The following is a 27599-nucleotide window of genomic DNA, read 5'->3' as shown; positions in this document are numbered from 1 at the left end:
ATATATGTGTTTATTTTATAAAAAAAATTGTAATGGCATAATAATTGTTGAGTTATATAATCCTTTAAAAGTAGAAACAAAAATGCAGATAAGAGCTGTTAAGTACATCTTGTCTGCCCATTAATGAAAGCTACATGTGATTTATGGAATTCAGTGTAAAAAATAACTTAATTGAGACAATCCTAACTAGTACTCCTTGAAGACACTTCAGGTTCGAGCCATTTACATCTGCAGAAATATTTCCAAAACGGTGCAAAACTAACAATACTACACAAAAATATGCCACCTATAAATACTCCTCAACTGTATCTTTTCATTTTCCAATATTTTCAAGTCAGGATTAGTGCCAAAGTCATAATGAATTTAGATGCAAAATGTGTGGATTATGAGAGGACAGTCGTATGCACTTATTGTATTTATATTTCTACAGATGTAGATGGTTAGCTCATTTGAGCAGGGCCTTCTTTACTTTTTGTTTCTGTAAGTCATATTGTTATGCACTACATATTACTGTCAGATCCAAGAGCTGCTTCCTCCAGACCTACTGTTCTTCGTATTAGGCTACATCCCCAGCCTTGAGTACACCCCATGCCGCATTCAGTGGTGTGGCTTCAGAATAGGTTGCATCCCTGGCCTTGAGTGACAGCACGCATGTCCAGCGGCATGATAGACCTGCAGCTGGTGGGGGGCATTTCCTACTCCCCGATTGCCATACCTGGGAACTCTCTGGGTTTGACCAGGAGATTGCCGAGTGAAGCACCGGGACCCCCCCCGGGACCCCCTGCTGACGTCAGTGGGCAGTCCTGGCCGTGTCCCGCAAGGGAAGTCTCCGGATAGCTGGAGACCAGAAGTTCCCAGGTATGCCGATGGCATGTCCTCATTTGTGGAGAGGCTGGTATAGCTTGGTTCCTGGTATCTGCAGTGACAGGAGGTGGCGTCCTGCTGCTGGTGGGAGGAGTATTGAGTATACATATATAAACCAAATTCACCCTTTTTTTCTTGCTTGATAATTGCCAAGCTGAGGTGTCTGTTGCTATACTGTCACCATTCCCTTTGTGTCCTTGCTACAGCTCATTGAGTTATTTGAACCTGCTTGACCTCTTGGCTTTTGACCTTTGGCTTACTTCATGCATTATCCTGTTTTTCTCCTGCTCCACAACCACAACTTGTTAACCCTTTGTGATCCTGTGCTACCTGCCCTTGACCTCCTTGACTGATTATTACCTGTATATTGATTTGGACTGCCTGCTTCTGGGTGTCTACACCTCCTGCCTTAAAGCTCTTAGCCCAGTCCCTACAGTTTTGTCCTGTTTACCGATTATACACCGCAGTAGAATATGATCATGCTATATAAAACTGTAAATAATACTAATTAGTTTATCCTTTATTTAGTAGTTTATTCATCAAATGCTCCACAGATAAAATACCTAGTGTAGAAAAGAAAAGATAGGTTCAATATTCAGCATGTGATTTTTCCCCCTTCTTCAGTCACACCTGGAAATCACTTCAATGACGTTTTTTTGGATCAACAGCATTACTGAACTTGACTTTTGTCTTTTTTTCATCCTAAATTGCTGTTACTATGATTAAATCCCTATTGTAATATTTTTTTGTCCTTACTTATATTATTTTATACACTAACATATACATACACATTCATTCAAATATACACACTCACAGACACACATATACATATTCACAAATTTACATACACACATACTGACAGGTATACATATGTATGCAAACACACTCTTAGAAATTTATATACATAGGTATTTCAGATTTGTTTACAATTACTTAACCTATTTTACACACTAGCTTACTTCCATACACACATACGCTAACATTCAAGCACATACACTATAATACTTCCACACACTAACATACTTTGGAACACATACACATACTAACATATATCCACACCCACACACTAACATACTTCTTCACACACTAATATACTTACACACACTAGCATATTTACACACACTCCTACTTTTTTCTGACAGCTCTCTCTTGGTTCTCTCCGATTGACAAGGGGTCCTCCACAATGCAAGGACTAGCTAGGTTTTATTGCATAAATATCTTTAAAGGATGTATTTCAACATGGTCAGTTCTCAACCACAATAACTTTGTAGAATATTTACATAATTTCATTAAAACATTAATGCAATCTTGACCTGAGCAACTCATTCTAGCTGTTACTAAGTTTTGTAAAGGTGTTCACCACACAATATCTTACAGAATAGTTTCTGACAAGGGATTCAAATTTACATTTAAAATCTGGCATCCTTTGTGCAAGATCCTCAAGATATAATTGAGTTTATCGCCTGCAATCAAATGAACAGCCTGAAAGATTAATGTACATTGTTGAACATGTTGAGATGTTTCTTGAACTATGACCAAGCTGATTGGGTTTCTCCATTAACATGTAAATTTACATATAATAATGCACAACTTAAATGTTTTAGTCCAAGCTATCTGTGAAATAAATTCTTCCTTTTCTATACTGTATAGTAGTATATTTATTTTACTAGTTGCATATGACAGACAGTATCGGAATACTTGATGGATGTGTAGGGAGCGTAGAGCAGGGAGGCACCAGATTGTAGGAAGGAGCCAAGGACAAGGTCCGAGAGGTAAATCCGGGTCAGGGCAGGCAGCGAAGGAGCAATAACGAGAGAAGGGCCCGGGTCAGAACAGGAGAGGTACACAAAGTCCAGAGAACAAAGCCGAGGTCAAGTACCGGGAGGTCAAACACGAAGAAAGGGCAGGATAAATGAGGACTGGAATAGAGCAGGACAAAGAGGCACTAGAAAGCTCAATAACTAAGCCCAGACTGGAGGGTGAGCAGGGTTTTTATATCTCACAGGCAAGGTTCCTCCCACTGACTCACAGGTGTTACCACCTTCACCTGTGAGGATATGTAATCCCCACCATGGGGTTGTGTATAAGCTAACTCTGTCTGCCCTGCACTACCGTGCAGCAGACAGCAGATGACGCAAGAGGCCGTAATAGAGCGGGGGCGCACCTCACGGTAACTGGGTGGCCGCGATGGCCGGACGGTGGTTGGCGGCGTGGGAAGGACTGCGGGAGGACGGGGAACAGTCCGCCCCGCGACGGAGCACGGCGTCCAGCGGAAGACCCAGGTAAGGGGTATGATGAAGGGCTGGGGGCCTGACACAGAGTCTTATGGATCCAAGTACAACTGATGGGCATGATTCTATTTAATTTTGCCCCATCCTGATTCTACTGATGGGCCTGATTCTGTCATTTTGGTAAATTTGTTGATTCGTACAAAGCCACAAATACGAGGCCAGACCCCTCCAGCAGTGGTGACTCTAGAAACAATATATAGCGGGGGCACACAAGATACCACAGTCAAACTGGGGGGGCATTCATAATTTCCAAAAGTAATGTGCTATGGAATTATACTTTTGTTATTGGGCTAAAATAATACTTGATCATTCAACATGGGAAGCCTGAAGCCACAATTGAGTGCGACTAATCCTTGAAATAAATATTATAACACAATAAATAACCTTGAACGTTTTGTCTCCTGAAGTCACTACAACTTCACGAGGGCATTTTATCTCTGGATAAATATAAATTAAATAATTCCTACTGTAAGTTAAGTGCCAGGAAACAGATGACCAAACACACACATCAACACAGGCTCTGTCACACCGACACCCAGACACACACACCAGGACAGGCTCTGCCACACAGACACCCACACACATCAGGACAGGCTCTGCCACACCCACATCCAAACACACACACACACCAGGACAGGCTCTAACACACTGACCCTCAAACACACACACCCTAGGACAGGCTCTGCCACACTGACAACTGAACACACACACCAGGACAGGCTCTGCCACACCAACACCCAAACACACACCAGGACAGGCTCTGCCACACCAACACCTATACACACACACCCGAGGACAGGCTCTGCGACACTGATAACCAAAAACACACAAACAGCAGGACACAATCTACGTCACAGACGTCTATATCAGGATGGATTTTTCATACTGCATTGTCGTTTATACCCCCCTTAGTGTTTTTGCCCCTTGTGTATTGATGCCCCTGCTGCCCATATATATTAATATTAGCCCCAGTTGCCGATAGCAGGTATAGATCAACACATTAACACACTAACCAAGCTTTGCATGTATAGATCAACTGAAATTCACTTGTGATCTCAGCACTGAAGGTATATATCAAATAAACAGAATCAGACTTACAAATCCTGTATTTGCATGTATACAATAGTATATGAAATGTAGCATTGCAGGTATAGATCAAATAAATACATAGAAACAGCATTGCAGGTATTAATCAACTGAATAAGACATACAAACACTGTATTTGCAGGTATACATAAATAAGGTATGGAAATATATAGATATGGATCTACAGAATAATGCAAAAACCCAGCTTTGCAGGTATACATCAATTGGAATTCACATAAAAACACGTCATTAAAAGGTATATTTAAACCCCCCCTAAATTACAGGCATAGATCACAGGTTGCACACCCCAAAGCCAACCCTGGCGTCCACACTGCCCACACAGTAATCACACTCCTATCATACCCAGGCAATCAGTAAATGCACTGCAGGGGACCTGGATCCTCCTGTCTTATGCCCCCCCAACTTACAGGTGCTTCTGAGTCCCTGGTGTGTAGCCGGTGCAGCGTGTAGATCTCTACGCGATTCGCGTAGACAACTTCCGCTGCAGCGGGGGTTGTCTGCGTCCATCGCGCAGACCTTCCCCGGCTGTCAGTGAGGAGAGTTCCCCCAAAACATATTTTGGTAGGTACTAAGCAAAAGCATGGCCTGAAACAGTGTCATGACATGTAAAGGAAAAATTTTTGTTGTACAGAAAATGACTGCTGCAATATTTGTCTGGGAGCCTAAAGAATAAATAGAATCATAATTTATTTTATCTAGCCAATGGCAACGCTATACAACATATTTTTTCTGTAATAAATGATAGCATAAACTTTATATGTTATGTAAAGAGATAGAAAAATATTGTGCTCTTATGTGGTATTTCTAATAAACATAAACAAATGCAACCTTTGAGTGGTTTGCTTTACTCAATATTCAGGATATGTAATGACCAAAACAAAAAATAACATAAAAAACTGAGAATATAGCAATCTTCTTAAGTGATTATTAATTTTAAAAACGTATCACAGACATTTCAACTTTAACATCTTTGAGCTCTTTATATCTCCAGCCAGATCTCCATCAAGTTCAGGGTTAAAGAAATAATTTTGTATATAAATATTCAAATAAAGGTATTTTTACTTTAAATCTTGAGTCCTCCATGTTCATCCAGTATACAACAGATTAATTTCAATTGCGCGTCCTTTAAAATTTTTTTTACAAAGTTGGAAAAGTTCGCTAGAGGGTCTCCAGACACTCTTGAGAACTCTGGCTCCACTTGCAGGTTGAATACAGGTACTGCATTCAACCCTGAAAGTCAATGGAGCCCAGCTTTCTAATCACAATGTGATTAGTAAAATATTTAAAAAATTAAAAACCAAAATGCTAAAAAAAAAAGTGGTAACATTTTAAAATAATTATGCATCAGATGAACCATCCAGTTCCAGCAAAATGTAAAAAAAAAAAAAAAAGTCCAAAAAGAATAAAATAAAAATAAGTAAAGTTTTATTATTATCTTCCCCAAAATCTTGACATGGAAAAAGTTAAAGTAAAAACATTTCAAATACCGAAGGTATTTCAAATACCGTAGTTTAAGAAAAATGAGTGGTTTGATGGGGTAACTTGGAGTGGCCGGGCTCAAAGATAGAGCATAGACATAGATTGACCAAAATGGGGGGGGGGAGTGCACTTCCCAAATGTGGCCTTTCAGCCCCCAAACATCAGACAAACCCATGGGTGGTATCAATGTACTCGGGAGATGTTGCTGAACACATATTGGGTGTTGTTTGATAGTGACGTTCATGCTCTTACACACAGGGGTTAGGTAGATCATTGAAAGACAATCAGTGGGGACAATAGCAGCTATGTATGGACCCCTATGATTGTTTGGGCCCTGGATAGCTGCTTAACAATGTTTTTTTTTTCCTTTCCCAGGACCAACACATTAAAATGAACTGTAAACCAGTTATCGTAGTCCATGGAGGTGCATGGGCGATACCAGATTGTCTTGCAGAAAGCAGTACAGATGGTGTAAAATCTGCAGCACAGCAGGGGTTTCTGGTTCTTAAGCATGGTGGAAGCAGTTTGCAGGCTGTGGAATCTGCAGTACGCATTCTAGAAGACAACCCAGCATTTGATGCAGGTACTGGTTAGCATAAGCCTTTTTATTAGTTTTTGCGAAAACAGATTAGATGTTGCTTAAAGTTGTTAGCTCTTTCATAAATAAATAAGAACACAAAATAATTATATTAACAATATTAAAGTTGAGAAATCTTTATTCATCCAGTGAATGTAAAATGAGTTTGTGGCATTGACAAGACTGTGATGGAACATAGGATGATTCTCAGATTCTCTATATGGCAACAAATGCTTAAGCTGTCCAAACCATGAATATTTATGAATGAATATGTGTGAATGAATGAGTATTTGTGAATGAATATGCGTGAATGAGTGAATGAATATATGTGAATGAATGTAAAAAATATTAAAAACACAAAAAAAATAATAACATATACCGCCCTGTAAAAATGTGCATGTTCCAATTTTGGCCATGTAGCTTCCTTAAAACATGCCAAACTTATGAATGTGTGGCACCGCTGTACTTGAGGAATGTTGTTGAACACCCGTCTCTGTATCTGCAGTTGCATATAGTTGCCTACTTTTGATTAACATATCTATTTTTATGTAGCAGTTTTTATAACAATGTGGGTTTTTTTTTCAAAATATTAAATTTTTTCATATTTTTCATACTAAATGCAGGTTTATATAGATGCATTGTATACACATGTATATATGTGTATATATATATGTGTATAACTTTTGTGGGTAAGCTAAATGAGGAAGACGGAAACTATAATTGAACAAGAAGCAGAAATGTTGAAAATGCTATTGTCCATGATGTAAAAAAGCCATCATGACGAGGTTAATTCATGCTTCAAAACACTGAAAATCACTACATTAATAATAAATATTTACTTGAATTACAAATAAAGAAAACATTTTACATCAATTCTACAAAGGTTAAAACTTTTCTAAAACTTTGTAAACATACACTCTTCCAGAAGCAATTATTTTTTGTGTAAGAAGAAAACATAAATTATTTTTTTCTTGGTTTCTTGTGCTTTTCAAGTGTGCTTCTCCATCATTTTTCTGAGTGCGAGATAGCCGTTCCCATTGGAAACTATGCCTTGCAGACCTTGTAATATAAAAGAGAACAGATAAAACCTGTACAACTGAATGAAAACAACTATATTATTTTCTTGCCAGAAGCATTATATTTACTTAAAAGGCTTGTGACAATAAAGCATATTTTTTGTCAAAGGAATCTAGCACTTTAGCAGCCAGCATGATTGTAGTAAATTGTTTTAATATTGCTTATCATATTTATACCAAAAGCTTTAGGGGATTTGTTTGCCTTTGTTACAAACTGAATTGCTTCTTGCAGGTCACGGTGCTGTATTGAATGCTGATGGTAAAGTGGAGCTTGATGCAATCATTATGGATGGGAGAAATCTTTCTGTAGGTTCTGTTTCTTGTATCAAGAATATTGCCAATCCAATCACATTTGCTCGGTCAGTCTTAGAGAAGGTAGGATTAAGCCTTTACTTACCTTGCTCTATTAATGTTTTTATGGTGTTTGTATCGTCTGTCACAAGCCCATGAATGGTGGTATAGTCAATGAAAACCAGAAAATCAGTGAAAACACTAAAATGCACCTGTCTTTGCATCTGTACTCTGGCTTCACTTACTGGAATCATGCTGTCAGTTTGGACCAGTACAGCCCCGTAGTGCCCAATGTCTGTCAGGAAAGGGGATATATAGCAGTAGAGAACACTGGATGTACTGCCTGTGATTCGCACTTCACAAAACCAGGAACTAAGGAACCCCCATGCAAAACTTTATTCAAATAAGAAAAATCTACTTACCTTGCATTGTTAAGTAACCTAATGACAAAATAAATAATACATTAGGGGGCTGCTAGATAGTGTTGTCAAACTCTAAAATGTATACATGAGAAAAGTTAAAGCAATTTCCCTTTCCCCTAAAATATGTTGTTTTCTGTATATAAAAATAGAAAAAGGCTCCAGGCACTCAAGGGTTCCATCAGGCAGATTTATTGAAAGAGACGAACAACAACGTTTCGACCTCACAATGAGGTCTTTATCAAGTTGATAAAGACCTCATTGTGAGGTTGAAACGTTGTTGTTCGTCTCTTTCAATAAATCTGCCTGATGGAACCCTTGAGTGCCTGGAGCCTTTTTCTATTTTGATTTACCGGGGAGCTGGCCCTTCCTGGCACAGCTAAGCACCTGAGTTCCTGTGGGGAGTGAGTCCAGATTCCTGATTCTGGTGGTTTTCTGTATATAGGCATGCATTGATAACCAGTATAATATTTTAAAAATGTACCTGTCATGTAGTAGGTAGTTCAGCAAGAACAATAATAATGCGGTCCTACAACATTACAATTTGCTTGTTTGTGTCAGAGAAATTCTAGCCCAGCAGGTAAATCTTACATGTTAGAGTGCCCAGAATGGAGAAAGCTTAGGAGACCTGTTGAAGGATAGAGAGAAAAATAACCAATTGAGGGAAGGGGATGTGGTTGTGAATTGAGGGTGACTAAAGTTGTGCTGAGATAAAACACAAGTGAAAAGATAGATGGTGACACTTAATAAATGATTATACAAACATGATCAGGGTATAGTATGTATGGCATACGAGAATTTGGGTGCTACAAACATCTATTAATATCAACAACACACTATTTAATGAAGAAACATCATTTTTTTATGATTATAAAACAAATAACTCCATAAGCAGCCTTAAATAATTGAATACAATTTCTTAACTTAAACAAATCTTAAATCATTGTCATTTTGATAAATAAAGCTAATCATTTTAAATTAAAAATGCATTAGCCTCTTCCTCTTGATACCCCATGAAATCTCCACCAAGGTTTTTACACTTATTAGCTAGAACTTTTTTGACAGAGAAAAATAGCATTAATAAGAGATTTTACTTTTTTTTAAACATTCTGCTAAAATCGTACACAACTGGAACAATTCTCTAAATGTAAAATGACATTCAGAAAGTAATATATCTAGGAGAAAGTATATATACATATATCTTTTCAGATGATATTTTATCTTATCAAATCTTGCTGAAAAAAATGTTAACTGCAGTGTAATATAAACATCTGGGTCTTTCACATTTTTTTTTCTTTATTATGACTTTTGTGGTTCATAACAAATATATGTACAATATTTCCAGGAATATTATGCATGCAAAATTACATTAGTCACTGTAGGAGGTAACAGGATTCAATCTTACGTATTTTGCAAGAATGTAATAAAGTAATTGATATCATTGTGTGTTATAGACGCCTCATGCTATGTTGACGGGTGAAGGAGCAAACGCTTTTGCAGAAAAGATGAGTATCCCAACTGTGCCAACTAAGGAATTAGTTACAGAACATGCCATTAAGGAGTGGGAACAATATCAAAAATATAACCAAAGTGTCACAACTCTTTTTAACACGGAAAAGTAAGTTGGTTTTTTTTGGTTGTTTTTTTTTTAAATAGATACCGTATTGGCCTGATTATAGGCCGCACTTTCCCCCCCAACTTTAAGTCTTTAAAGTGGGGACAGTTGGTGAGAGTTCCAGAAGGTTGGTGCCGCAGAGAGAAGTCCTGTAGCCGGGCATTGGAGGAGGTGATAAGTGAAGATGCAAGGAGCAGGTCATTGTTGGATCTTAGAGGCCGGGCTGGAGTATATTTGCTGATGAGGGAGGATAGGTAGAGGGGAGTGCTGTTAGTGAGAGCTTTGTAGGATAGAGTGAGTATTTTGAATTTAATTCTGATATGGATGGGGAGCCAGTGGAGGGATTCCCAGAGAGGTGTGGCAGATGCAGAGCGTCGGGTGAGATATATTTGTCTGGCAGAGGCATCGAGGACAGACTGGAGGGGGGATAGTCGGGAGATAGGGAGGCCGATAAGTAGGTTGTTGAGGTAGTCTAGGCGGGAGATTACAAGGGAGTGGATTAGTTGATTTGCGGTGCAGGCAGTCAGGAATGGACAAATTTTGGAAATGTTGCGTAGTTGGTTGTGGCAGGATTTAGAGAGTGATTTGATATGAGGAATAAAAGATAGGTTTGAGTCTAGGGTCACTTCAAGAGGGGAATAGAGTTAGAGAGAGGGATTAGAAGGAGCTCAGTTTTAGACATATTTATCTTGAGGTGGTTAGAGGCCATCTAGGAAGAGATGCCAGGCAGGCAGCTGCTGATCTGAGAGAGGACAGATGCAGAGAGAAATTGGGGGTGGAGAGATAGATTTATGTGTCGTCTGCATTGAGGTGGCATTTGAAGCCAAAGCTTTCGATAAGTTTTCCAAGTAGAGGACCCAGGACAGAACTCTGAGGTACTCCAACAGACAGAGGCATTAAAGAGGAGGAGTCGCCAGCAAAAGACACAGAGAAGGATCTGTCAAGCAATAGAAAGAAAGAGTTCCTCTAACTTAGCGCTTTATATAATATAGAATCCACAAGATTAAATAAAAAATACTTACATTTCAGCATGTACCGGTTGTTCAGCGGTCTCAATTGACGTCTCCCAAATGCAAATACCACACGGAATATAGAAAGCAAAGAGAGACATCATAGTGCAAAAAACATCACTGCATCCAATAAAATTGTAACCTATACACAGCCTGCTCACCATATTCAGAGCCAAATTAAAAATGTAGGCTCATAAAGCATACGTTGGACACTCTTAAGGCTGTGTCCCAGGCCCCTTTTTGGAGAATAATCACTCAAGATAGCGTATATAATTAAAAGTTTTAAACAATTTATAAACATTTTTTTTAACAAAACACTTAATCATTAATAAAATATATTATAATAAAGTGCTCAAATAGGCTCACTGGGACGTGTTTCATCAGTCCATGACTTCCTTAGCCAGTGCAATGAGCTTCCATCATCAATATTGCCTTTTTATACTAAAATCCAGTCTAAACTTTTAAAATTCTCAATGGTCCACAGCTGTTGTTTTGGTTTCCTGTGCCCATATATGGGCTTTCGGTTTCCGGTATCGCGCAATGTTGTTATAATTAACATTCGGTTTTCAGTTGCCGATAAAGTGCAATTTTGGTTTTCGGTTCTTGCATCGGTATGCCGACAATCGATATTCTTTTTCGTTAAGAGTTTTATCTGGAAATAAAAGTTAAAAAGCATCACTTTTTTAAAAAAAGTATATTAAATAGAAATTGAAGTAATAGTATAAAAATGAAGTAATTTACCAAAGAAACTAGTGTATCTAAAAGACCTTATCATAATAGGCTAGAGAGCAGTTTGAAAGTAGTATATTTAAAAGGTCAAATATTAAGAATATTTTAAAACATAAATTAAATAAAATATTAGACCAGGAGAAATTGTATATAAAATACATAATAGTCCGCATTTAGTCCAAAAGGTTGAAGTGTGTTAAAATTGTATATGAAGCGCATTTCCTCTTATTAAAATCCCCCCTCTTTTGTTTAACTTTACCTTTTTCAAGGATAAAAAGGTTAAACCCTTGGGATTGCACATGTGTTTGTTTGTAAAATGCAGCGACACACTATGTTTTTCAAACCCATTTCGTTTGTTTCTAATATGTTCTTGTATTCTCTGATTAAGCGGTCTCGTAGTTCTGCCTATATATTTGAGACCAGGGAAAAGAAAAAGTGTGGGTGCGCTAAGCTAGTCACAGGCTCAAATACTACAAATGTGTAATACGAGGCCTACCAAACAGCTGTAAGCATGCTGCAAGAAACAGTGTATTGGCTGTAAAATGTATACAAGAAACAAAAACTGTCTGCGCTTCTTACCCTAATGAAGTTGGCAACAAATATATAAACATAATATAAATGAGAGGTTTTGGTTATATGAATTGGCCAAAGCATAATTAAGCTCACCCGCCACGTCAAGGCACACTCTCAATAGGGTGAGAACCTACTCTCACCTCCTACATAGTGGGCACACAAAGCAGTTTAAACTGCTACCAAAACCTTATTAATGTGTTGGGGGAGGTGCAATTAAACCTCCTCCCCATTAACCCCTGGACAGCAAGCTGCAACCAGACTGATGAGGAGCCAACAACCTCAAATATGTGCAAACAGGGAAAAGAAAAAGTGTCGGTGCGCTAAGCGAGTCTCAGGCTCAAATAATACAAATGCGTAATACGAGGCCTACCAAACAGGTGTAAGCATGCTGCAAGAAACTGTGTATTGGCTGTACAATGTATACAAGAAACAAAAACTGTCTGCGCTTCTTACCCTAATAAAGTTGGCAACAAATATATAAACATAATATAAATGAGAGGTTTTGGTTATATGAATTGGCCAAAGCATTTGTTTTTTGTTTCTTGTTTCTTATATATTTGAGACCGCATGGTCATATTAAAAGATAAATAACATTTTTAGTAAAACAGGTTAAAGGGTCCACATCAGCTACAATCCTCTTCTTACTGCCAGTATTCCTGCAATTCAAGCAGTGCAGGCATCCATGGAAACCTTTAGTAATGTTTTGTTCTTGCTTAATCATTTCATCTTTAAAATCACTTTTAACTAAAACCTGTTTTAAATTCCTTGCCCCTCTACATACAAAACTGGGTTTGCCTGGTAAAAAAATCTTTAAAATTGGATCTTTTTCTAAAATGTGCCAATACCTTCTTACAATCCTCCTGATTTGTCTGTTTTGCTGATTAAAATAAAAGGCATAACATTTTCCTGTTTTAATACTTGCTCTTTGTTTGCTTCATACTTAATTCTTTTTGTTCAAACTTTTTTATTTTTTCCCTTGTTTTATCTAGATCTTTCCTATCGTATCCTTTTTGTTGAAATGCATCCATTAAAACTGCTGTTTGATCAAGGAACTCTTCTTCTTCGGTGCAGTTCCTCTTTAGTCTTAAAATTGGCCTTTAGGGATGTTTTCCGGCCACTTCTGCAAATGACAGCTTTCTTTAACGATATAATTGTTGCAATCAACCTTTTTTAAAAATGTCTTTGATTTAGTAATATTGTCTTCTATATAGATAGTAAGATCTAAAAAATGCACTTCCTTCTTGCTCCATATTGAATCTAACTTAATACTGCCTGTGTGCGAGTTAAGAACCTCACCATTCCAGACCATAAAAATGTCATCAATATACCTTATATAGGTAACCAGGTATTGCAACCAGCCTTTCAAAGCTTCTCCTTCCCATTGTGCCATGAACAAATTGGCATAGCTGGGAGCAAACCTGGTCCCCATAGTGGTGCCTTCCAGTTGGAGGTAAAAATCATCTTTAAAACGGAAATAATTATTCTTTAAAATTAATTCTACACCCTCTAAAATGTATTCCACCTGCTCCAGTTCCATTTTATTTTCCTATTTTGTTAAAAACTTTCTAATTGCATTTAGCCCTCCATCGTGTGGAATATTAGTATAAAGAGACCTAACATCACTGGTGACCAACAAATAGTTCTCCTTCCATTCTGTACGTTCGAGTATCTGAAGTACATTGATCGTATCTTTTAGATACGAATTAATGGAATTTACTATCGGTTGCAATAGATGATCAATGTACTCAGACACTCTACTTGATATTGAGTTGATCCCAGAGATGATAGGTCTTCCAGGAGGGTTTTGGGCAGGTGGCAAAATACAGGCTGTCTTGGGTGTAGAATTTTAAAAATGTTTAATTCTTTGTCAGTTAAAATACCTAAAACTTGACCTTTTTCTAAAGAATCGTAAAACTTTGTATTTCTAAAATCGGGTCATTTAGTCAATAATGTATACGTTTTTGTATCTCCCAAAAGTCTTGCCATCATGTTGGTTAAGGGAACTTTTTCTTTTTCTCTCTGTCTTATTCGTTTTCCGTTTCTTAGATCTTCCCCTCTACATCCTCTTCTTCTTCTTCTTCCTGGTATGGACGTTTTCCATGATGGTTTCCGTCTCTCATATCTAGTATCCTCAATCTCCATTTGTCCTCTCTCTCTCTGTCTTTCTGAAAATCCTCCTCTTCTTTAAGTTCTTCAAATCTATTTCTGAGGGGGATATGTCTTGTTTCTCTTGTCTGTTTGTCTTTTGAATTATGAATGTATCTTGAGTGGGATTTCTCATCTCCCTCCATTCTTATAGTCTTCTTGGGGTCTTCCTCTTCTATATTGCTCTTTAGTCCAGGCCCCCTGTTCTCCATGGGTGTTCCTTTGTTTGGTCTCTTTCTCAGGTGAGGAATTTCTCAAACGGCGTTCAGTGTTAAAGATTTTCTTTGCCACATATTCTTTGCGTGGTATGTTGGAATTAGTTGATTCCCAGATTTTCTCTAATCTTGGCCTTGGATAACTTGGCATATATATTCTTCTTTTTCCTTTCTTCCAAACATTTCCTTTCTCATAGTCTCCTATATCTCTTTGAAGTTCCTTCTTCTTTTTAATGGAGATCTCCCTGTCAAGTTTGTCCAGGGATTTTTCTGCTTTTTCCATAAAATCATTCAAATCACTCTCACTTAAAACATCCTTTAAAACTTTATAATCCTCTTCAATAATCATGCTAGTTTCTCGTAGGTGTTACTGTCTTTGTTCCACAATTACTTGAATAGTAATAGGGTTTTTAAAGAAATGTTTTTAAAGAATGTTTAATGATATAGTAGAGATAGGCCATTTTCCATCAGAAATGATGAGAGCCAACATCTTCCCAATCTTAAAAGAAGGTAAACCTTCTACTATTATTACAAACTATCGTCCGATTTCCCTAATCAACGTGGACATTAAACATTTTTCATCAATATTGGCACTGAGGATAACGTCTATTCTAGACACAATAATTCATATAGACCAGAAAGGTTTTGTCCCGGGAAGATCCTCTAGCTACAATTCAAGAAGAATAATAGACATTTTGGACGCATGTACTAGATCGAAAATTCCCCTGTTGACTATGGCAGTAGATGCAGAGAAGGCTTTCGACCGGGTCAGTTGGAAGTTTTTAAACTGTGCGTTATCAAGATATGGAACACACGGATGGATGCATAGGGCAACTTTATCTATGTACTGAGACCCGTTGGCTAGGGTAGTAGGCCCAAACCTCTGCTCTCCATGGTTTCAGTTGCGAAATGTCACCCATCAGAGATGCCCACTATCACCACTACTATATATAATATCTATGGAGCCCTTAGCTATTAATATTAGAAACAATGATAAGATCAAAGGTTATCTAACTAGAACAAAAAACTTAAAATTGAACATGTATGCAGATGACGTATTAATTACACTAACTGACCTGGTCGAATCCCTGAAATATCTGATGGAGGAAAGTAGAAGATACAGTGAGGTCTCAAACTATAAGATTAATACAACCAAAACAGTTTTGCTGGGGAAAAACGTAGATAAAGGTACAAGAGAGAAGATAGATCAACAATATGAGTTTACCTGGGCAAAACGTGACCTTAAATACCTGGGCATCGTTATCTCTACAGACACTAAGAGGATAATGGAAATCAACTTCTTGAAATTGATACAAGATACAAATCGACAACTAAAAGAATGGCAATTTAAAGAATTGTCATGGTGGGGAAGAATTAATTATATTAATGCCTATATTATACCTAAGTGTATAATATTTGTGGATTAAAACACATAAAACATAAAATTAGAGGCAGTCTAATCCTCGAACAGATGATCCCTCTTTGGGAGAAACAAAAAAAACAATGGAAGGTAGATAAAATATTGACTAATGTCCATCGATTAGAGATCTTAGCATTTAATATGGAAGATCTTGATATAAAAAGATGAAAACAACTAGGTATCAACCTCATTGATCAACTGGTTATAGGTGATGAAATAAAATTCTTCCCTGATTTACAAGCAGAATTTCAACTTCCATCAACAGAGATCTTTAAATATCTGAGAATAAAAAATGCCCTTAGAGGATCCTATATGCAATCCACTGAGCAGATTGACCATTTTAGTGAAATTTTCAATTCAAACAGAGTAGCCCGAGTAATAGCTAAAGCCCTGAAGTTAGTACGAGAGTGGGACAAAACAATAGATCCCCCCCTAAATATGGGAAAAGGAGCTGAACTGTAAGATCCAACTGTTTGACTGGCTCCAAGCACAATTGAACACAAATAGGGCTATTCACTCTAAAAATCTACTGGAGACTCAGTATAAAGTCGTTAATAGATGGTACCTAGTTCCATCTAGAATAAAGCTAATGTACCCATCTAGTTCTTCTATCTGTTGGAGATGCAATAAGGAGGAGGGAATATATCTTCATATTTGGTGGAGATGCGAGGAGATTAGTTGCCACCCTAGGCAAAACATAATTTTGCCGCCCCCTTGCTCCACTTAAATTGGCCGAAGCTAAGTCAGAGAGACAACTTATTACTAACCCACTGCCTAGTATTAACTAAGATTACAATCGCCCGAAATTGGAAACTCTCTTCTCCACCTATGTGGAAACATTTCATCAAACAATTAATCTTCCAAATCAGAATGGAAAAAGCAATAAGTTGGCCTTTCTTAAACTCCTTTAAATCTTTCCAAGTGTGGGACTATTGGCTCAAAAAAAAACTATCATATCTCTATTTATTTGACTGAACATATGTAACTCTTCTATATGTCTGAGTATGTATGTTTTTATTTTTGTATTTTTGTACTTTGCAAAATAAAGAAAAAAGAAAAAAAAAAGAAACATAATCCCCAAATCTTCTCTTTTAGATAGTGTTCTAGGGTGAGGACTATTTCTATTTCAATTCTTTTTTTAGATTCTTTTCCATAGTAGAAATGTATTTATGGTTATCATTACTGTCCTCTTATCTTTTAAAAAAATATATCTAAAAATATATATCTAAAAAAACTTTGTCTCTGTTAAGACCAAATTTTTTTCTAAAATCCATTATAAATGAACTTTAAAAAAATACTTATAGAAAGTTATAAAAAGCAGCTACCTCTTTGCCTCTAGGGGATTTTTTTTGTAAAAGTAGTAGGCAAATCAAAAGAAGTTAAAAAAGGCTGCACTAAAAATAACTAAAATATGATAACCAATAATTATAAGTAAGCTGCTATAGTGAGAAACTCTTCAAAAGTACATATAAAAACTCCCCCACAAATAAATATGCAATAGTGTAAATGTCAAGCAATAGAAAAGACAGAGTTCCTCTAACTCAAAATATATACTTTTGTTTAGCAGTTTTTCTTTTTCTGGCCGCTATTGTGGGGCAAGTCCCAGCATAGCACATTTAAAAAAAATCCTGTTTACAAACAGCGATGCACGTCATTCATATTTAACCCTGTAAGTGCCCAAATAAATGAAAATACCAGGCATATGTTGTGTTTCCAAAAAAAAAATGAGATAGCAAAAGCACAAACACTGCTCTGGCCATTTAGTGCAAACATGGTAAAAAAAAATAATTCACTCTGTGAATGTGTGTGTGTAAACAGCTTGTCAGTTCCATCTTTGTCCCCAACCAGCTTGCCTGTGCCTTCTGTGGCTCCAAACATTACTTGTTACAAAACAATGGAAGGTTTAACCCTTTCAAAAAAGAATTTGTGTTCTTTACAGTTCTTCAATCATTTTGATTTTTAACTCCTTGATATTAATAGTCAAACATGAACACTTTCACAGACTTTGCTACAACTCGACACATTTATATTTAATTATTATTAAATATTACATAGCCTGTGCCACTACGATCTAGTATTTGAGGAACATTTTATACTGAAATCTTAGGCTTTTCTCTGCCATTTTTGCCCCCCAAACAGCTTGCCTGTGCCATCTGTGACATCTATGCCCACAAACATCTCGCCTGTAGGATATTTGCCCCAAACAGCTTGCACATGCCATCTTTGTCCCCAAACAGGTTTTCAGTGCCCCCAAACAGCTGGTCTGTGTCATCTTGTCTCCAAACAGCCTTTCAGTGTCATCTGTGCCCCTGGGGGTGTGGAGGGAGGTCATTTGGGGATGAGGGACCAGACCATTTGTTCTGTAAGGGGCCCCAACATTTCTGATGGTTGCCCGGACCCTGGTTGTTTAAGCCACGCTGACCTTTTTAAGGAAGGTCCAAGATCAGATGGCAGATAGAGGAAGCTTTAGGGATCAGCTCCCTGCCAGAAATATTCAGATGTCAAGCTGTTACCTTAAGAAGTCAAGGTGTAAATTAAAAATAACTAAATTCTTAAACCTCAAGCACATACACTGAGTTTTCTTTAATAAAAAAATCAATTTTGTGCTTATTGCAGTCCCGCTTATATCCAATTGAATTACTTGTCTGAGCAATAAATCGTTTAGACGCTGCATGTCATTTGTAAAGTGGAGTAATTTTCACTAGGCACCAGTTTTCAATACTGGCATTCATTTGGTAAATAAAGGAAAATACAATTATTTGGTTTAATTAAAACAGCACATTCTTGCAATGAAGGAATAGAAACATCTAGAATAATGTGCTGTAATCTGTGTAACAACAGCATTTTATTACATCCTGGCACCTCTTCAAGTTGATATGCTTTGAGATTTTATTTTAACTTTAGGTTTATAGCTTAGATGCTGAGTGTTCAAGTTTTTAAGTTAAAGTTCCACTGACTAGTCTTTCATCATGAGAGTCTACATCGTGAAGAAATATGCTCTGTGTCTTATTTATTCCATGGCAAGAGGGCATAACTAGACACAATGCAACAACATGCAATGTAACACAGATGCCTACAGATGAAAAAACTAGACATAGAGACACATGTACCATGGGATAGATGCAAAACGTTAACACAAAGGCCAGCCCTACGCAATGGCCTTTACATAATTCGGTATATTTGTATATATATAGTATATCTCTATTTTGAGTAAGCCGCGGTCATTCAGTAAGTGCGGCTCGCGGTCACTATTGGGGGGAGTGAGTAAAAGGGGAGGGGCTTGTGGGTTTGGAGCAAGGGGGCGGCAAAATTATGTTTTGAAGAGGTGGCAAAAATCCTTGTACCAGCCCTGAACCTAGGGGAACTATGGGTTTGATACCCATAGTATGTATGTGTATGTAAGACATGCAGTAAAATCAGACACACACATTTTACAGACTTTTCTTGGTCACCTTGAATTCAAACACCAATAGTAATAATTTTAGAAAACAAAGTGTCTTCCTAGGGGGTGGCAATACAAATTGTCTGGGATTCTTCCTTAGTGGCACATTGCTAGTTTAGTACTATTTATCTTCTGTCTAAATTTCATTATTAGTGGCATAGAGCTGAATAATGACCTGGCAAAATAAAATTGCCTTCCTCACTGATAACTTAGTAGCTACGAAAATTAATAATACTGAAGCTGTATATCATCAGCCAAAGGTTTCCATTTAATTTTACTTATTTGGAATGTATTGTGTGTATACAAAGACTTTGTAAATATACACATTTTCTGTTAATGTGATTTAGTAGACCCGCATGAGTGTGTATCATTTTAGAATGGCAAAATGATATGACCAAAGGGTAGTATATGTGAAATATATCACATACTAAAGATTTATGTGTTGATTCAGTTATCTGCTTTATGAAAGTATTATTTTTCCTAGGGCACATGATACCGTTGGAGCAGTAGCAATGGATTCTGAAGGCAATGTAGCTTGTGCCACATCTACCGGAGGGATAACCAATAAAATGGTTGGCCGCACTGGAGATAGCCCAATTATAGGTATGATAATAAAACAAACTTTATTACATGATTTATTACATGTCACATACAATATATATATATATATATATATATATATATATGTTTAGCAGTATTAGTCCAGTAGACACATTGTCAAAAAGTATGAAGTGTATGAGTATTGCAGTATGAAGTGATACCTTTTTTATTGGACTAACATAATATTTAAAAGACAAGCTTTCGAGAGTTATCTTCTTTTCATCAGGTCTGAAGCAATACTAATCAAAATGGCAGAGGTTACCACTTAAAACAAGTGATGGTGTTAGAGAAGGGTATTGGGTTTGAGTGGGGTGTCATAAATGATGGGACTAGAGATGAAAAATGCAGAGTGGTTGAGAGATAACTAAATGACAGAACAAATAAACATAGGAATACCAATAAACACATTAACTCATCAGAGACAATTATAACAATTATAAGTTGTGGTAGTGTGTCAGGGACCAGAATCCACATTAAGTCCCTCCTTCATGGTGTTGAAATATGTTATCATTTTCATCTCAAATGTTTTCCTTTCCTGGGAGTCTTTAAAATTCCCTTTGAGTACTTTAATTATCAGGTTTTGGATAGAGTGATTATTCTGTGTAAAATGATGTCCTACCGGGATGCAATATTTGTCTTCCTCGTGGTTTTTGATAGAGCTTCTGTGTTGGTTCATTCGGAGATGCAGCTTAAGGCCCGTTTCCCCAATGTAGCACCCTTTGTCACATGCCAAACACTGTATCATGTACACCACGGTTGAAAATGTACATGAGTATGAATCTTTAATGATGTGCGTTTTGCCTTTTGTGGCTGGCTGTGTTTCTGTCACATATATGTTGGCAAAGTTTGCAGTGAGATTTGTTGCATCGTACAGTGCCATCATACAAGTTTCATCTGTAAATATATGTTTCTATGTTAAACTCTCTTTTTCCTGTGGTGTATTTACATGTTTATTCAAACATGCCATCATCTCTTCCGTCTTAAAGAAATCTTCCCTGGATTCCATATCCCCATCAAACTACTGTCCAGTTTCCCTTCTCTGTTAGCATTCAAACTGCTGGAAAGATTAACTTATAATCAATTAACTAATTTCCTCTTGTCGAACTCTATGATGGACCCTCTACAAATGGTCGCCCACAGCATTCAACCAAGACCACACTCACTAATATTACTAATGGTCTCATCACAGCTAAACAAAAGGCTACTTCTCACTGCTTGGACCTCTCTTCAGCCTTTGTCACAGTTGACCATCCCCTCCATGCTTAAGGCACCCGTGACACAGCTCTTTCTTGTCTCAAATTATACCTCTCTGACTGTACTTTTAGTGTCTTATTAAACTTACTCCTCCCCCTTCTGTTGGTGTTCCTCAAGGCTAAGTTTTCAGGCCACTATTCTCCATCTTCACATCTTCCCTAAGACAACTGGTATCTTCCCTCAGACAACTGTAGGTACCACCTAAATGCAGACGACACACTAATCTATATTTCTTCTCTGTCCTTCCCCCCTCTCTTCTAACTCCCCTCAATGTCATGAATGTTGTCCTATTACCCAAAGCTGAACACCTCCAAGACTGATCTTATGGTAAACCTTCCATCCGCTCTGTCCACAATTTCTGGCATCTCTATTATTGTTGACAACTCCACTACCCAACACATTCGTTGCCTTGGTGTCACACTTGACTCTACTCTCTCCTTTATCCCTCACATCTAGTCCCTCACCTACCAGCATTACCTGAAAAAGGTCTTACACTTTGGGTCATTACACAAAAAAACAAATCTCTGTTGGTGTTGACACAGCTATAATTGAGTAAATAGGAAATCTGGAAATAAATGAAAAGAAAAACTGTTTTATTACATTCTGCTTTTGTTCTATAAGCAGATGTCAGGGGGAATCTATAAAAATGTCTATATACTGATCAACTTTTTAGGATTCTTATTTTTATTTATTGCCTTAGTAGCAGCCAGCCTACAGAGTTGCCTTAATCAGGATGGACCAGCACAGACAGAGTTTGGGCTCAAACCATGTCTGACCTATCATTTTGGGACGCGTGCAATATTGAAAATTATTCTCTTTGTGTGTTTTGCACTCAGAAGATATTAACACACCAATGGTGTGTGATGTGGTGTAGTGAGCATGCATCCAATTGTATCATGTACAGCCTTTATTTCTTATACTTGATTTGTTATACTTATATATGATTTGTTAATGCTGTGAAGCATTCAACTGCGAATTAGTAAAACTGAATTTAATTTTATATGACCAGATCCCTTTAACTTGTGCTACGCATTTTCTGACATCATTCTACCTCTCAACAACAAAGGTGGCCATATGGGGACATCTTGGTTTTGGGGCATGGCTATGGGCGTGTGAGGGTGGGCTCTATGTTGGCCAGGGTCAGTTTCCTTAAACCTCGCAAGCTAACAAAGCCAAATGCTGGAATATGACTTTAACACCTGGCATATAGCATATAGGTGGAATTTACAGCGCAGTGGGCTGATCATGGTACATCAGAGGATCTCCCAAACAACTCCATGATCCACACTGCTCACAAGGTGGGGCTGGTCAGCGGCATAGTTCCCAAAAATCATGCCTGTCCCATGTCTGCTAATGCTTCTCTACAATGTAGAACAAGCTAACAGCTGGTTAACTATCTCATGATCCATACCATAGTTATGTTTTCTTCAGATTTGGATCTGCATTCACAATATATAGGGTATTCAATACTAGCTGAGTTTTGTTGTTATGGTGAAATGTGATGTGTCCCTTTGGATTAATTTTGATTAATTTCACTGTTTCCTAGAAGTTACAATATGGGTAAAATCAGTTCATATTACAATGTGTATTTCCTCTGGGTCAGTTTATGGTTTTTGTGAAACATTTTTTTCCACAAAATCCCAAAAGATACATATACTCTCAAAGGGGAGATTTAGCATTACTTCTTGAGCTGACAGGAAGGTTACATCATATATGACATCCACAATTGTGCCTAATACAAGTATGTAAAATCATGGAATAGTAAAAACAATTAATAGTTCTTTATCTTTACTGGTTTTGAAAGTTATAGGAACAGACAACTGCAACTCAGAATTGAGTTTATCAAACTATTCAAAAAAATGTTTTTCATATTCACTTGTAAATTTCAACAAAATCTAATCATTGTTACATAAAGTTGCCTGCAAGTTTACTCAAAGTTGCCAGGGGGCTAGCTCTATCCCTCACAAAGCCACTCCTCCAGAAGAGAGGGAGCTCTAGGTCTACCATGGTTCCCAGGTACACTTTATGGACAAAAGTATTGAGATGCTTGACCATTACATCAACAGGGACTTTTATGATATTGCATTCTAAATACATAGACATTAATATGTAGTTGATTCCTCCCTTGCAGCTTTAACACTGTCCACACCTGTGGCAAAGCTTTCCAAAAGATTTTGGAGTGTTTCTGTAGGAATTGTTGCCGATTCATCCAATGGAGCATTTGTGAGGTCAGGCACTGATGTTAAGCAAGAAGGCCTGGCTCAACACTGTTGAAGTTCATCCCAAAGGTGTTCAATAGGGTGGAGGTCAGAGCTCTGTGCGGGCATCAAGTCACATCAAACTTATCCAATCATGTCTTTATGGACCTTGCTTTGTGCACTGGTCATGCTGGAATAGAAAAGGGCCTTCCTCAAACTTTTCCCTTAAAGTTGGCATAGCATTGTCCAAAATGTCTTGTTTTGCTGAAGCTTTAAGCTTTTATCCCCATCATTGAAAGTAAGGGGCCTAGCTCAACTCCTGAAAAACAGCCCTATACCATTATCCTTCCTTCACCAAAAGTTACAGTTGGCAGGTAACGTTTTCCTGGCATCTGCCAAAACCTGACTCGCCCATCAGACTGCAAAACAGAGTGATTTGCGACTCCATGGAACACGGTCCCACTGCTCCAGAGTCCAATTGGCATTGTAGTTGACGCTGTGAGGCTTGCATGCAATTCCTGGGCCATGGAAACCCGTTTCAAGAAGCTCCTGCCGCACAGTGTTTGTACTGATATTAATGCCAGTGGAAGTTTAGAACTCAGCTATGGAATGAGCAGGATGCTGGCGACTTTTACGCACCATGCACCTGAGCATTCGGGGACCCCGCTCTGTGACTTTATGTGGGATTCGGTTTCGTGGCTCAGTTTCCGCTGCTCCTACACATTTCCACGTTCCAATAATACCACTTACAGTTGACTGCGGAATATCTAGCAGAAATGTCATGAACTGACTTATTGCAAAGGGGGAATCCTATCACAGTACCATGCTTGAATTCACTGACCATTTTTTTCACAAATGTTTGTAAATGTAGACTGCATGGCTAGGTACTTGATTTTATACACCTGTGGCAATGGGTCTGATTAAAATAACCGAATTATATAATTAAGAGTTGTGTCCCAATACTTCTGTCTATATAGTGCATTTGCATATTATACCTGAGATTTTACAATATGTTTTTTCTACCACTGGTTATTGTATAGTTCTGCTTTTCCATTATGGTGCAGAAATACTAATTTTGTAGACATTACATCTTAATATAAAAAGTTAAGTTTTATATATTTATATATAATATGTGTATTTTAAGGATCTGGGGGCTATGCTGATAACTTTGTTGGAGCTGTATCCACAACTGGGCATGGAGAGTCCATTATGAAAGTCACTCTTGCAAGACATGTGCTATTTAACATAGAACGAGGTAAGATTGTTGTGTACCTAAAAAGGTTTTTAGTACTTTAAATTTGGAATCAGTGAAGTGTTATGTAAAATATATTTTCTTGAATTATAATTGACAGATTTGCTGTTTTTTTTATAATTTTGGAATACGTTAATATGGATACCTATATTGTCTCTGTAAGAGATTTTCCTTTTCTCTTCCTCGTTAAGGTACTTTACTCACAATAATAATCCCCTTGAATCTGCTTATTCTATTGTAGTGCAGCAAAGTAATTTGAAATGTTTAAAACAAGCGTGCAGTGAATTAAATAATTGCTTACCCAGTGTACAATACAATAGTAATAGCAAGCATGGACTTGTGCAAATATTTTTCTCAATAACGTTAACTCCATGAGACACGTGGAGCCCGCTGAACAACTAGTGCATATTTTGTAAGTATTTTCATATACATTTTTGAAATCTGAAAAAAGCTAAATCTACTTAAGTAGCGGAAGTCTTTGTGTCCTAATGAATAAGCAAAAGTTTTCACGACTGTTTGTAGTAGCAAACTCACATAAGTTGGACTAAAATTCAACCGACAAATTCACTAATGCTTATTTTGCATACTCATCTTACATTTCCTCAGCTGCAGAAGAGTCGTGTTGCAAGTAAAAAAAAAGAAGCCACCAACTCATGGCTTCATTAACCAATACGTTACCTGTCAGTTGCAAACTCAAGTCACAAGCCCTTGTCTCAAAATGTAAAGGTGCATTTAAATTGCTTTGCAAATATTAGCATGCAATAGCAACAGACCCCCCAAAAATGACATGCTTTACGAATTGCTTCTTGGAAGGGTGTGGGTATTCAGTTTTACCAGAAATTATGTTTCTGATGCATTTAGTTACAAAAGTGTTAAATTCAGCACAACAGGTAAAAGAGCACCATAAACTATACATAATGCACATTCACCTTTTTTTTGCAGGAAAACGTGGTTTGCACTGCATAATGCAGAGTAGACTTGTTTATTTAGATTCATGTGAATTGCAAATCCCCAAAATGAGGAAAGCAAATCTTCATCTGAATCTTGTTGGTGATTTCACACACTCATCCACTCTCTCATTCACGCTCTTTTACATTGTCATTCACTCTCTCACGCTCTCGGAATGACTGCTTCCATGTCTCTGACTCTATGCCGCGCAGCTCTGCTTCTTACCTTGCATCTTCTTGTTCTGTCTTTTTTTTCTCTGTGTACAACTGGACATGACCTTTCGGTGAAGTTGTGCAAAATGGCAGAACTTTTGGGCACACTCTCACCCCCAATAAGAGGAATGGGAAATAGGGTTCACCCTTTTGTGGAAATTCACTGCAAGGTTACTTGGAGCTTTTGAGCACACCTTTTCCCCATTCCTCCAATCGATGTAGAGAATGTGCCTGGAAGCTCCGCCATTGTGCAGGAGTTGACTGGTTATCCTCTCCCTGGTCCGTCCAATCGTCCGAAACAGAATTCATTGTTCGAAAATGAATGGAACAAAAATGAAATGGTACGTTTGCACAATGAATAAACACCAAAGGATATTGGTGTAAAAGGTAAATCAAACGTACAGTGGATAAAAAAAGCATGTGCATCCAGGGCCGGCCCTACAATGGAGCCGACTGGGGCAATTGCCCCAGGCGGCACTTTAGAAGGGGCGGCACTCAGCATTACAAACCGGCACCGTGGCAGAGCAGGGAGACTCACCGGCAGGACTCTTTAAAGGTAAGTACCGGCGGGGGGGTGGGGGGAGAGAAATAATGGCGTCAGCGAAGTTTAAAATGCCGCCCCCCCCCCACGTCGGCGGGGAGGGCGGCATTTTAAACTTCGCCCCAGGCGGCGTTAAGTCTTCGGCCGGCCCTGTGTGTATCTTTGCAACAATTCTAATAATTTATTTCCAGATGGCATGTGATTCATGGTAAAATGTTTCCCATATTTTTGAATCTTTCTGCCAGCCTCACTGTCTATCTATGTATATTCTACTAATATATTGATTGACATAGTATGAAAAATACATTTGTTTTAAATAATCCATAATTATTTGTTTTTTGTTATTTAGGCAAAAGTCCAAAGGATGCTGCAGATCAAGCTCTTGACTACATGTACAACAGAGTACATGGGAGAGGTGGACTAATAGTTGTCAGTAAAACAGGTGAATGGTCTGCAAGCTTTACCACAAAACGTATGGCCTGGGCTGGGATTGATGGAGGAGTTTTATCGTATGGACTGAATCCTGGTGAACATTTTCAAGTGTCTTTAGATAACATCAGATGAGAAAAACATAAAATACATATTTTTTGTTTTAAGTATAACTCAACTAATATCTTAAGTATTCAGGAATAGGGTAAACTGAATAAAGTGAATAAATAAAATTCTGATACATATTCTAATTATACATGTGCAATATTGTTTAAATACTTGCTGAACACTTATACAGTAATTGCTGAATAAAAATTACACATTACTCGCTCCTATGTAATATTATTACTAGAGTTGTGCATTCAGATTCTCAAACTTTTTTATTGAAATTTGACAATTTCGTATGTTTGTATAACTCTCCAATAACGAGGAGGGTTCCCAACAAAACCAGAACAAACGGCAAAACCTCGTAAGGTTTAATTCATTAGCCTTGTTGGCGCCATTACAACCAGTTTTTGCACTCTTTCAGAGGAGAAGTCAGAAGAGTTTTTGTGTGGGAGGGTGCAAAAATGACTGATAAGTAGCCCAAAAAAATCAGGGGATGGTGTCATTGGTAATTACGGCTGTGATTGATGCCTTTCAGCACTCAGCAGTACTCTTGTTTTATCATTTTTATCAAAGTAAGGAGCAATTTTAGTTACTACAAAGGATTTGTGTGCTAGTGCCTTTGTGGGATCAAAGGCAAAGTTTGATTGTAATCTATTCTATGGAAAAACACAGAATAAAACAATTTGCAGTGCCACCATAACTGCCGCTGGTGCCACCACTACCGCAAGCACTGCCAGCAGTAGAATGTTTGTAACTCCCTAGAGCAAAGATGTTCAGGCACTGTCGGATGATAGCAGCAGATCT

The 27599-nt window shown here is 37.8% G+C and overlaps 1 protein-coding gene across 1 annotated transcript in view; it reads left to right on the top strand.

Annotated features, from left to right (window-relative positions):
• LOC128483461 (isoaspartyl peptidase/L-asparaginase-like) overlaps window positions 1-26835 on the top strand; it is a 28194-nt gene extending 1359 nt beyond the window's left edge. Inside the window, exons 2-7 of the mRNA XM_053459673.1 lie at window positions 6117-6324; window positions 7627-7769; window positions 9559-9722; window positions 19738-19856; window positions 24450-24560; window positions 26608-26835. Of these exons, the coding sequence (XP_053315648.1) occupies window positions 6132-6324; window positions 7627-7769; window positions 9559-9722; window positions 19738-19856; window positions 24450-24560; window positions 26608-26822 (945 nt within the window). The 5' untranslated portion in view covers window positions 6117-6131 and the 3' untranslated portion in view covers window positions 26823-26835. The remainder of the gene's footprint in view (window positions 1-6116; window positions 6325-7626; window positions 7770-9558; window positions 9723-19737; window positions 19857-24449; window positions 24561-26607) is intronic.
• The last annotated feature ends 764 nt before the right edge of the window (window positions 26836-27599 follow it).

The sequence above is a fragment of the Spea bombifrons genome, chromosome 3 (assembly GCF_027358695.1).
Source record: "Spea bombifrons isolate aSpeBom1 chromosome 3, aSpeBom1.2.pri, whole genome shotgun sequence".
Lineage (NCBI taxonomy): Eukaryota > Metazoa > Chordata > Amphibia > Anura > Pelobatidae > Spea > Spea bombifrons.
Note: the sequence above shows the minus strand (reverse complement) of the source record. Positions and strands in the feature narration are given on the sequence as shown.